This window comes from Papio anubis, chromosome 13, assembly GCF_008728515.1.
Source record: "Papio anubis isolate 15944 chromosome 13, Panubis1.0, whole genome shotgun sequence".
Taxonomy (NCBI): Eukaryota; Metazoa; Chordata; class Mammalia; order Primates; family Cercopithecidae; genus Papio; species Papio anubis.
The window spans coordinates 96861908-96874848 of NC_044988.1; the positions used below are offsets into that span (position 1 = coordinate 96861908).

Here is a 12941-nt window from a genome sequence, read left to right on the forward strand (position 1 = left end):
ATATAGCGTTTGATGGCTCTGTCAGCTCAACCTTATTAAATTGTTGCATCTTTCATGTCTTTATTCTTTTTGTTGTTTATTTACTTTGGGCTGTCAATGACTGAGTTACCTTAACATCTCTCAAAATCCTAATATTCTAAATTTCTCTTTGCATTTCCTGCAGCTTTTTCTTTACGTATTATATATTTCTTTGTTATTTGGTTCGTGACATTATATCTTTATAATGGATGTTACTTTCTTGATTATTTTAAAGTTACACAAAGATTTTAAATATTTTTTAGTTTTTCATATTTTTAATAGAGATGGGGTTTCACCATGTTGGCCAGGGTGGTCTCGAACTCCTGACCTCAGGTGATCCACCTGCATAAATATTTCTTCATTTTAAAAGGTGACCCTCTTTGTTCCACTGAAAGAACCTCTCGGTGTGATGAATGGATTGGAAGAGCAGGTAAAATCAGAGGCCCGGAGACTGGTTCCGATACGGAAACTGTTGCTGGTTTGCAAGGCAGTGGTAGGGGAGTGGAAATAAATGGGTGAATTCTCATGATATTAGGAGGAAGAATCAATAGGGATTGATGCTGCACGAAAGGAGAGGATAACACCCAGGTTCCTGGCTTGGCCAACTAGGTGAACAAAGGCCCCATTGCCTGAGCTGGGAACAGACGAGGAACAGCAGGTGAAGATGGGTGTCTCTGTTGTGTTTTGTTGAGTTTGAGGTTCCTGTGAGGCCTGGCCAGGAGACGATTTCTGCGTTAGGTTAATACTGTGTTATCTCCTGATTCGTTTCTTCGCTTTCCATCTGGCTACCCCTGCCCCCACGCCCTGTACCTAGCAGAGGATGCATTACATGGAGTAAGTGCCGCTTTGTTATGTGAACAGCTTCACCTGACCTGCGTGCCTTATAGCTCCTGCCCAGAGTCTCCTAACTCCAGATCCATGTTTTCACCTGTGATAGAACATCTGCACCTGGATTTCCTATGGCCACCTTAAACTCTGTGGGCCCCAAAACAAACTAGTTCCCTTGCTAACAGACCCCTTCTTCCCATGTTTCTTCTCTTTGTGATGACACTGTCATCTGTCTGGTCTTCCAAGCAGGAAACATCTTTGATTCATTCTCAACTCTTTTCTCACAAAGTTCATTTCTGGCTTTGCATCTAGTCCCTCTCCTCAAGCAGGATCCTCTCTCAACTTGACACTGACACTGCTGGAGTTCTTAAAACCACCTCTCCATGCCTCCATCTCAAGACACAGTTGCCTTCCAGCAGCTCCCTGTTGCCTGAGGCATAAAAGCATCACATTTGTCAAGTGATTCAAGGCTTTTTACATTCTGACCTCAACAACCTTTCTGCCACGCTTCATCCCCCCACCCAAACTGCCTGCCATTTCCTAAACACACGAGGACTGTCTCGCCTCCATGCTTCTGCTCATGGTGCCTCTCCTGCCTTGGATAACCTTCTCCTGCTCCATCTGGAAACCTTCTGCTTCAAGGCCAGCTCAGTAATTGCCTTCACTCTGTGGTCCTTCCTCCCCGCCTTTCTGTTCTCCTGGCAACTAGTCTGTTTCTGTGACTCGTGCTACATTTGATTGTGTGCATACTTGGCTCTCCTGTTGTACTGGGTGATATCTGCGTTCACAGAAATATTTGTTAAATGTTCTGAAAATTCATCTTTCATATTTCTCTGATAATTTGCACCTGACTCTTCACTGTATCAACTCACATTCTAATTTTGCGTTCTGTATTATCTCTTCAAGTCCCAAACACCCATTAATTTTTGCCCAGTTACTTCACATGCACACACACACTTTATTTATACATAAAGTCTACTAGAATTATAAATGTGTGAAGACAAGAGACAGTGGTGTGTGTGAGTGTGTGTATGTGTGTGTATGTCAGATTATCTTAGTGTTAGGCACTGCAGTGCTGGTGATCACTAAAGGCTTTCTCTTTTTTTTGAGATGGAGTCTCGCTGTGTCACACAGGCTGGAGTGCAGTGGCACGATCTCAGCTCACTGCAAGCTCTGCCTCCCGGGTTCAAGCAATTCTCCTGCCTCAGCCTCCTGAGAAGCTGGGACTTAACAGGCACCTGCCACCACACCAAACTAATTTTTGTATTTTTATTAGAGACAGGGTTTCACCATATTGGCCAGGCTGGTCTTGAACTCCTAGCCTCAAGTGACCCACCTGCCTCGCCTCCTGGCTTCCCAAGGTGCTGGGATTCCAGGTGTGAGCCACTGCGGCCGGCCACTTTCTTCAACTACCCAGAGACCTGAATCTTTTTGAAGACTTTTCCAGCTCCCCCAAAACCGCCAACGTTAACCACCCCATCACCCTAGATCCTAAGGCCACTGGCAAGATGAAATGTGCTTGTTTTTTCAGGGATCCACATTCTTCAGCAGTGTGACAGTAGCTTTTGCACAAGAAGGGTGGAGGTGCCTCGTGTCTACTCCGAGGGAGAGGTACAAGGAGGGGATACCAGAAAAGTCCAGGAACCTTGTCCTACTAGGTAAGGAAATGGTTTAAGATTTCGATTCACTCAATTCTGAAAATCCATGGCACTTGCTTTCCAGTGTGTAGGGCTTTCTGACAGCTGTAATGTACCAGAGCGATGGTGTCTATTCCTCTTGTTCTCTTGGGGAAGGTCTCTGCATGCCCACTTGGCAAATAGGCAGTTTCCCTTTGCTTTCCCCAAGGCTGCACCTCCCCATTCTCTCATTTCCCAGGAGGAATGGGGTAACCCTCAGGTCATTTCCTCTATGTTCAGTAAGTTTCCATCTTCCTAAATTGGGAACTTGTGAGTTTAGCTTTAGCTCCCTGGCTTGACCCCTCCTTGAGGCTGTTTCCTAGCTCCTTCCAGAAATGTTTTATACAGCCTTGGCATGGCCGGGTGAGGTGGCTCTCACCTGCAATCCCAGCATTTTGGGAGGCCAAGGCGGAACAGTCACTTGAGACCAGCCTGAGGAACACAGTGAGACCCTGTCTCTCAAATTAAAAGGATGTTTAAAAAGACCTTGGCACCATATCTTTTATGTACTGCTGTAGCCCCTGGTGCAGGCACCAAGTAAGTGCTCAATAAGTATTTGCCGTCTGAATGAAATGAACAATCCGACTGGGCTGCTTGCTCTCCCCTGAGTTCTGGGTGGCTGTTCATACTTACTTACAATTTCTAAAGCCTGTTTTTCCCGTTGAATAGGACTTCCAGTTTCCCAGCCTGGCATGAACTCCCAGTTGGAACGAAGGGAAGGCACATGGATGCTGGAGGGCGAAGACGTGCGAAGTCCCTCTCCAGGTATGTGAGCAAGCACTTAGCCAATGGGAGTCTTGGGAGCAAAAGCCCCTTTAAATCACACGAGTGCATTTGATTATCATAACAATTGTGAGGTAGGCGCTATCACCCCATTCTACAGATAAGGAAATGATGCTGAGAGAGGCTGGCTCACTGGTTCAAAGCTTCACAGCTAGATAGTGGCAAGGCTGGGATTTGAAGCAAGCTCTGTCTGCCTCTAAAACACACTCTTCCTCACCTCATCCTTAAGGAGGCTCCCAGGGCTGGGAGGTGTTTGGGGGCACGTGTGATGTCCCTGGCCTCCAAAGAGTATCCTTCCTTATTGTTGGGAAGCAAGAGTCATCTTTGTTGGCACATTCCTTGCTTGGGGTCTCCCTCACTGAGGATCCTAGGTGCCAGCTTTACGCATGCCACTGGGTGTCACAGCTCCTGCTGCCACCCTATCTGGCCCCTTAATTCATTCTGCTCCTCCTTTCTTACTGCGTGGCCATGCCAGAATTTTCCAAAGGGCCGATACTAAGAAACTCAGGGAAAACAGAAGGAAAGGAGACCATAGTTTCCACTGCATCTCTCTTACCACCCATGTACAGCAGCTCTCTCCCCTCATCTCTCTCAGCCTCTGCCCTGGTGCCACCTCTGGCAGGGCCTCAGCAGTTTTTCCCTGGGGATCCAGTCACTTTTGATGTTTGAGACTTAAGGCATCAAAGGTACAAATGAATTAAACCAGTTTGAGGTGACAACATTTGACATGTTTCTAAAGATGCAGCCTGGGCCAGGCACGGTGGCTTACGCCTGTAATCCTAGCACTCGGGGAGGCTGAGGCAGGTGGATCACCTGAGGTTAGGAGTTCAAGACCAACCTGGCCAACACGGTGAAACCCCGTCTCAACTAAAAATACAAAAAAAATTAGCTGGGCATGGTGGCGGATGCAGGTAATGCCAGCTACTCCAGGAGGCTGAGGCAGGAGAATCACTTGAACCTGGGAGGCGGAGGTTACAATGAGCCGAGATCGTGCCATTGCACTCCAGCCTGGGCAACAAGAGTGAAACTCTGTCTTAAAAAAAATAATAAAAATAAGATGCAACCTGTCTATTTGTTGCTTTATTTCTTGAGTTATAAGTTACTGCTGCTGATAGGGCAATCGGCACAAAGCCCCGGGAGCATTCTTTGCATGATTCCATGGAGCTGCCTCTTCTCCTTCCCATCTTACCATCCTCTAAGCAGCCTGTTGCATGTTACCTCACCCTTGTGGCGTGCCCAGCACCACTCATGCTTGTTGACACTGCCTGTGGCAGGGAGCCTCCCTGGCCCTGCTGCCTTCTTCTCCCAAGGCCCCCCTGCCTGGGCATCTCTGTGTTCTATACAGTCTACACAGAGGACTGAAGTCGTCTGTGGAGCTTCAGAAATGGAGAGCAGTGTTTAGTGGTGAGGGGAACAACTGCATTTTTCTGGGAAGAGTGTTCATGATAGTCTCAGAGGGGTTCAAGACCCTGAAAAGCTTGCTGTATTAGTTTTTATGGGCTCTCATAAAAAATAACCACAAACTGGGTGGACTAAAACAATAGCAGTTGATTCGCTCACAGTTCTGGAGGCTAGAGGTCTGAAACCGAGGTGTCAGCGGGGCCGGGCTCCCTCTGCAGGCTCTGGGAAGGATCATCCCTTGCCTCTTTCAAGTTTCTGGTGGTTGCCAGCAATCTTCGGCGTTCGTTGACTTTTAGCTGCATCACTGCAATCTCTGTCCCTGTCTTCATGTGGCATTCTCCTGTGTCCAGATTTCCTTCATTTTAGGGCATTAATATACCCTAATCCAGTATGGCCTCATTTTAGCTTGATTACATCTACAAAGACTTTGTTTCCAAGCACGGACACATTCTGTACTTTGAGGTGGACATGATGTGGGACACTGTTCACCCCAGTACAGTGGTCCCAAAGGTTAAAATCACCACATCATTAGAAACAGGAGTTGGAAAGGGGTATTTCCGCTGAGGAGGTGCTCTGAGGCAGCAGTGTAGGGCAGTAGAAGCAGCTCTGGGTGTGGGTGCCCCTGAGCGGAAAACCACAACCTCTGCCCCTATACACAGCAGGAGTCAACATAGGAGACTTCTGTGAGCAGAGAGGGGTGGGGTTTTCCCCCACGCACCAAGCAAGCAATTAATTTTGTAGCAGACACCGTCTACCTGGAGATAGCATCAGATCCCACGGGTTGAGGGCTCAGTCCCACAAGGTGCCCCCTGCCCCTTCCCACCAGTCGCAAGTCCAGGCCTCCAGAACTACACTGGCTTCAGATTGGGGTGCCCACGACCCCTCTTTGGATTACATTGATTTGTTAGAGAAAGGACACAGAACTTGGGGAAGCACTTATTTTAGAAAAGATGAAGATGAAGAGATGCATGGGACGAGGTGTGGAGAAGGTGCAGGGAGCTTTCATGCCTTCCCTGGACAGCCGCCCTGCGGGAGCCTCCCTGTGTTCCGCTCTCTGGAAGCTCTCCAAACCCTGCCTGCCTGGGCCTTTGATTCATTGGATAGGCGTGACTGAAGCACGGACAGCATGTTGTAATGAGATTGGACAGAAAGGGCCTGATTGAACACAAGTAGACTAGTGGGGACACCCGGCAGAGCCTTCCTGTGCAGATTCTTCTTGGCCTCGGTGCAGCATTCCTTCCTCCGGGGTATGGGGCAGGATCTTCTCTGGAATGAGGGTCGTACGGCCACAGTCAGACTAGAGTCCTGCTTGGGCAGGGGGAGGTCAGAGAGAGAGAGAGAGTCTGTTTCTGAGCCCTAAAGTGCTCTGACGTTTTAACAGAAGACTGTAGCAATGGCCGGGCGCAGCGGCTCACACCTGTAATCCCAGCACTTTGGGAGGCCGAGTTGGGCAGATCACCTGAGGACAGGAGTTTGAGACCAGCCTGGCCAACATGGGGAAACCCCATCTCTACTAAAAATACAAAAATTAGCTGGGTGTGGTGGCCCATGCCTACAATCCGAGCTACTTGGGAGGCTGAGGCACAAGAATCGCTTGAACCCGGGAGGCAGAGACTGCCATGAGCCAAGATCGTGCCACTGCACTCCAGCCTGGGTGACTAAGCGAGACTCGGTCTCAAAAAAAAAAAAAAAAGACTGTAGCAGTGGCTATGGGAGTTATGAGCCAGGAACTGTGGGTGAAATACACACGCACACACACATATACACGTATATCTTATAATACCTCATTGAGTATGAAAGACATATACTCAAAATCCCTGCTTGCCATGCATTAACTACATGGATTCCAGGCACACCACTGAATTATGTAGTCATGTTTCCGTATATGAAAAAGTAGATGATAAAGTCTTTCTTCTTTCACCAATTAACACATATATGAAAAAAGTTGCCTACTGAAGAGTTATGTAAGCTATATGATAGTGAACAGAAGTCGTCGGGCGCAAGTTTCCACTCTGGCTATTAGAGGAGCTCAACATGGCTTCTGCTCTAACTCACAGCATGTCCTGGGCATCACTGTGCCTCTGAGAGCTGGGTTTGGGCCCTGGGTTATTCTACCCTACCCCTCCCAAGTGGCAGACCCAGGAGTTGAAAGTGCCATTCTCCCTGCTGCTCATTTTAGGGACTTCTATGGTGGGTGTTAACACTTTCCCAGACCCTGCTGCCCAGTTGTACTAATTCTGATTCATTGAATCATTCATCAATCAGCAAATGTGCATTAAGCATTTGGTATGTACCTGGCATCATTTTAGCTGCCATGGGTAAAATGTATCCCCTTTGTTGAGCGGGGGATGAGGACATAGTCTCTGCTTACATCTTCGTGAAGAACATAAACTGAGCAAACAATAACTAATCTACTTTTTATGGTGATGAGTTGTGTGAAGAAAATAAATACAATACAAGGGATTAGTGACTGGGGCACAAGGCTGAGTTGGGAATAGAGGGGAGGGAGCTGTTGGAGAGCTGATGAAGAGGAAAGACTCTTTGGAGATGACATTGGAGCCGAGATCTGAAGGAAGGGGATGAGCCAGCTGTGTGGAGGAGACCTAGGAGAGGAACATTCTGGGCCACAGCGTTATGTTGAGACCTTGATGTGGGAATGAGCTTGCTTAAGGATTAGAAAACCCGTGTGGCCAGAGCTTAGTAAACACGAGGAAGAGTGGTGTGCGGGGGACAGATTGTGCAGGGGCACTGGAACCATGGTAAGGCGTTTGGATTTTAGTCACCTAAGAAAATAAGCCATTAAAGAGCTTTGACGCAGGCAAGGGATGAGATTTATGTTTTAAAAGAATTGAGCATTTGGCAAGTGACACTGGTGAAAAAGAATTCAGCGTATGTGTGAAGAATGGACATTCGGAGTCAGGCATGGGAGTGGGGAGGTGAGTTAGGAGGCGGCTTTTGCAGACATGGGAATGAGGTGATGGTGGCCTGTAAGAAAGGGGTCAGGACATATTTTGGTGTTAAAGCCAACAGGACTTGCTGGTAGATTGGATGTGAGATGTAGAGGAGGAGGCATTAAGGATGACCCTAGGTTTTGGCCTGAACAGTTGGGTAAGTAGGAAGATTAACAAAGGTGCTGGGTTAAAAGGGAGATGAGTAGCTCTGTTTGGGGTGTGTCAGGCCTGAGATGTCATCAGTCTTCTACTGGAGCCAGCACTCAAGAGAGGTGAGCTGAGGGACAGGCCGTTTGTGAGCATCACATGGTCCTCTGAATTGCCCCTTCTTCCCTTAGCTTCTTTTCTTGTCACTCTTCCTCTTGATTTTTTTTTTTTTAAACGCAAATAGATGGTCTGCTTTTAAAAACTGTCAAACCCATAGATGATCGGACTCCCAAGTTACACAGAGACGCGCTCAGCCTGCAATGGGGGCCTCTGTGCTCTTGGTTGACTGGGGGCATTGGTGTGCACTTGCAGTTCTGAGGGAAGCCTACTTCATGCTTTAGGATGGTTTATAAGGAGAAGGTCCAGAGTAACAACCACGTAGATAGCACTTACTGTGTCTCGGCTACCATTCTGGGTCCTCTATGTGTCTTAACTCATTTAATCCTCACAGTGATTGTATGAGGGAGCTGCTTTCACAGGTGATAAATCCAAGGTTTTAAAAGATTACACAGTTTGCCCAAAATCACAGAGCACGTAAGAGGTGGAACCCAGATTTGAACCCAGGCAGTCTGGTTGAAGACTGTGTATAGAAATTCAAGGTCAGGTGTGGTGGCTCACACCTGTAATCTCAGCACTTTGGGAGGCCGAGGTGGGTGGATCACCTGAGGTCAGGAGTTCGAGATCAGCCTGACCAACATACTGAAACCCTGTCTCTACTAAAAATGCAAAATTAGCCGGGCATGGTGGTGCATGCTTGTAATCCCAGCTACTTGGGAGGCTGAGGCAGGAGAATTGCTTGAACCCAGGAGGTGGGGGTTGCAGTGAGCTGAGATCACACCATTGCACTCCAGCCTGGGCAACAAGAGCGAAACTCTACATCAGGCTGGGCATGGTGGCTCATGCCTCTAATCCCAGCACTTTGGGAGGCTGAGGTGAGTGGATCACCTGAGGTCAGGAGTTCAAGATCAGCCTGGCCAACGTGGTGAAACCCTGTCTCTACTAAAAATACAAAATTAGCCGGGCGTGGTGGTGCATGCCTGTAATCCCAGCTGCTTGGGAGGCTGTGGCAGGAGAATCGCTTGAACTCGGGAGGCAGAGGCTGCAGTGAGCCAAGATCACACCATTGCATTCCGGCCTGGGCAACAAGAGCGAAACTCCATCTCAAAAAAAAAAAAATAAAGAAAAGGTATGGTAAAAATACAGTATAAAAGATAAAAAATGGTACACCTGTATAGGGCACTTACCATGAGTGGAGCTTGCAGGACTCTGGGTGAGTGAGTGAGTGAGTGGTAGGTGGATGTGAAGGCTGAGGGCATTGCTGTACATGGACTTTAGAAATACTGTGCACTAAGGCTACACTAAGTTTACTTTACACATTTTTCTTTGGGAGGCTGAGGTGGGAGGATCGCTTGAGCCCAGGAGTTTGAGACCAGCCCAGACAACTTGGCAAAACCCTATCTCAACAAAAAATACAAAAACTAGCTGGATGTGGTAGCACAGGCCTGTAGTACCAGCTGCTCAGAGGCTGAGGTGGGAGGATCACTTGAGCCCAGGGGGTCGAGGCTGCAGTGAGCCATGATCGTGCCACTGTGCTCCAGCCTGGGCGACAGTGAGATCCTGTCTCAAAATGTGTGTGTGTGTGTGTGTGTGTGTGTGTGTAGTACTATTTTTATTTTTAAACTCTTGTTAAAAACTAAGAAACTCACACATGAGCCCAGACCTGATGGAATTATGCATATGGAGGTGTAGACACACCTCCATATCTTGTCCAACTGGAAGATCTTCAGGGGCAATAACAAGCATGGAGCTGTCATCTCTAAGATAACAGTACCTTCTGGAAAACCTCCTGAAGGACCTGCCTGAGGCAGTTTTACAGATAACTTTTTTTCTTAGTGGAAGGAGTACAGTGTAAAATAACTATTAAAAGCATAGTATAGGCTGGGTGTGGTGGCTCACACCTTTAATCCCCAGCACTTTGGGAGGCCGAGGCGGGAGGGTCACTTGAGTCCAGGAGTTCGAGACCAGCCTGGCCAATGTGGGGAGACCCTGTCTCTCCAAAATATCAAAATTACCCAGGGATGGTGGTGTGCTCCTGTAGTTCCAGCTATTCAGGAGGCTGAGGCTGCAGTGAGCTGTGACTATGCCACCGCCCTCCAGCCTGAGTGAGACTCTGTCTCAATTAAAAGTATATATTAAGTATAGTAAATATGTAAACTGGTAACGTAGTTGTTTATTAAGTATTATGTACAGTGCATAATTGTATGTGCTATACTTTCATATGACTGGCAGTGCAGTAGATTTTTTTACACTAGCATCACCACAAACGTGAGTAATGCGTTGCACTACAACATTATGATGGCTTTGAATTCAGTAGGTAGTAGGCTCCATTACACTCTTATGAAAGGAGGTGAGTCATCAAACCTGTGTGTGTAAGAGCTTGGCCAGACTCCTTCAGCCTTTGGTTTTCCTTCCACCAAGGGAACACAACGGCTTTTCTCACTTTTTTTTTTTTTCAGGCTGGAAGATTGTATCTGAATCACCACTAGAGCAAGCCCTTTCTGAAGAATCATTCCAAGACCCACATGTAGAGATGCCCCCTGGGGATTCAGACCACAGGACCAGTGAGCTTGAGAAGAGCTTCAGCCTGAGACCAGTCCTCTCTCCGCAACAGAGAGTGCCCGTGGAAGCGAGACCTCGCAAACGTGAGACGCACACCAAGCGCTTCAAGAACTCGGAAATCACGAAACCTCACAGAGCGAAACCGTATGCATGTAATGAATGTGGCAAAGCCTTCAGTTACTGTTCTTCCCTTTCTCAGCATCAGAAGAGCCACACTGGAGAGAAGCCCTATGAGTGCAATGAGTGTGGGAAGGCCTTCAGCCAGAGCTCCTCTCTCATTCAGCACCAGAGGATTCACACTGGAGAGAAACCTTACAAGTGCAGTGAATGTGGAAGAGCCTTCAGCCAGAACGCCAACCTCACCAAACACCAGCGAACTCACACCGGAGAAAAGCCCTACAGATGCAGCGAGTGTGAGAAAGCCTTCAGTGACTGCTCAGCTCTTGTTCAGCATCAGAGAATTCATACCGGAGAGAAGCCCTACGAATGCAGCGACTGTGGGAAGGCCTTCCGTCACAGCGCAAACCTCACGAACCACCAGAGGACTCACACTGGGGAGAAGCCCTACAAGTGCAGCGAGTGTGGGAAGGCCTTCAGTTACTGCGCAGCGTTCATTCAGCACCAGAGGATTCACACTGGGGAGAAGCCCTACAGATGTGCTGCATGTGGGAAGGCCTTCAGCCAGAGTGCAAACCTCACAAACCATCAGAGGACTCACACCGGGGAGAAACCCTACAAGTGCAGCGAGTGTGGGAAGGCCTTCAGCCAGAGTACGAATCTCATAATCCACCAAAAGACCCACACCGGGGAGAAGCCATATAAATGTAACGAATGTGGGAAATTCTTCAGTGAAAGCTCAGCCCTCATTCGACATCACATAATCCACACCGGAGAAAAACCTTATGAGTGTAACGAGTGTGGTAAAGCGTTTAACCAGAGCTCATCCCTTAGTCAGCATCAGAGAATCCACACAGGCGTGAAACCCTATGAATGCAGCGAGTGTGGGAAGGCCTTCCGGTGCAGCTCTGCCTTCATCAGACATCAGAGACTCCACGCCGGAGAGTAACCAGGAACATGGTGGAAGTGGAGAGTCCTGGACATGCCGACTCAGGACAGATGGGTGAGGATCTGAGAAATGCTAAAGGCTCGAAAGCATCTGAAGACATCTAACTTAGAGTCTGCAGCCCAGAGCCACATGCAATTCAGTAAATAGCCACTATTTCACATGCTGTGTGTGGACGCTCAGCTCTATAACACCTTTCTGCAAGCATCAAAAGATCCAGGGCTCCATTCAGTTGCAGGTTTGCCTTTATTCAGTGGGCCAGAGCACTTTATTTGGTAAGCATTCCAGAAACCTGAGTTTATTCGGAGTAAGTGACCAAATCAATGAGTAAAGAACTTGGCTCCGGCCGGGCGCGGTGGCTCAAGCCTGTAATCCCAGCACTTTGGGAGGCTGAGACAGGTGGATCACGAGGTCAGGAGATCGAGACCATCCTGGCTAACATGGTGAAACCCCCTCTCTACTAAAAAATACAAAAAAAAAACTAGCCGGGCGAGGTGGCGGGCGCCTATAGTCCCAGCTACTTGGGAGCCTGAGCCAGGAGAATGGCGTGAACCCGGGAGGCGGAGCTTGCAGTGAGCTGAGATCCGGCCACTGCACTCCAGCCTGGGCGACAGAGCGAGACTCCGTCTCAAAAAAAAAAAAAAAAAAAAAAAAAAAAAAAGAACTTGGCTCCTACATCAAAGCCAAGTCTTTGGGCAATGCTGGCAGTTTCTCCTGGAAGTAATGAGAAATGTTGTGAAAGAACTCAGAGCATTGGCCAGAAATGATTGAAAAACCATCAAATTTGGGGCAAGGGGTGTAAATACAAATACAAGTGAGAAAAGGGATTCTAGAGCCAACTATGAAATACCAGAATCTCCTTGAGGTGGGGAACATTCCTTGATGTTCCAAAACTCAGAAAAGCACAGCCAGGCCCAGCCTTTGTAGAGCTTGTTACTGTTAGAAAGAGCCCACCCAGGCAGATCACAAGGTCAGGAGTTTGAGACCAGCCTGACCAACATGGTGAAACCCCATCTCCACTAAAAATACAAAAACTTGTGGGGTGCGGTGGCACGTGCCTGTAATCCCAGCTACTCAGGAGGCTGAAGCAGGAGAATCACTTGAACCCAGGAGGCAGAGGTTGCAGTGAGCCAAGATTGCAACACTGCACTCCAGCCTGGGCAAGAGCAAGACTGCATCTCAACAAAAAAGAGCCCACCCAGAGGTTACTCATGTTGAGGGTAGAGCGTGCTGCTAATGAATTGGGAAGCACATCCCTTTCCATGGAGAATAGGAAGCACCCAGGACGGGCAGGTGTGTGACAGCCATGCTGGACTCAGAGGCAGGTGAGTCATAAACTGCCCCCGGCTCCTCATTCTCCTTTCTCCCTCATGGAGAACAGTAGTGCTCCCCTTC

At 48.2% G+C, this 12941-nt stretch overlaps 1 protein-coding gene across 8 annotated transcripts in view; it reads left to right on the plus strand.

The window, feature by feature from the left end:
* ZNF79 (zinc finger protein 79) overlaps positions 1-11712 on the plus strand; it is a 20489-nt gene extending 8777 nt beyond the window's left edge. For 7 of the 8 annotated variants that reach the window (XM_031654530.1, XM_031654528.1, XM_031654529.1 and 4 more), the window contains 3 exons: positions 2378-2504; positions 3192-3287; positions 10381-11712. In XM_031654530.1, coding sequence (XP_031510390.1) covers positions 2378-2504; positions 3192-3287; positions 10381-11549 — 1392 coding nt within the window. In that variant the 3' untranslated portion in view covers positions 11550-11712. Of the gene's footprint in view, positions 1-553; positions 677-2377; positions 2505-3191; positions 3288-10380 lie in introns of all 8 variants that reach the window. The other variant, XM_017949991.3, reaches the window with a different exon arrangement.
* Positions 11713-12941: the final 1229 nt, after the last annotated feature.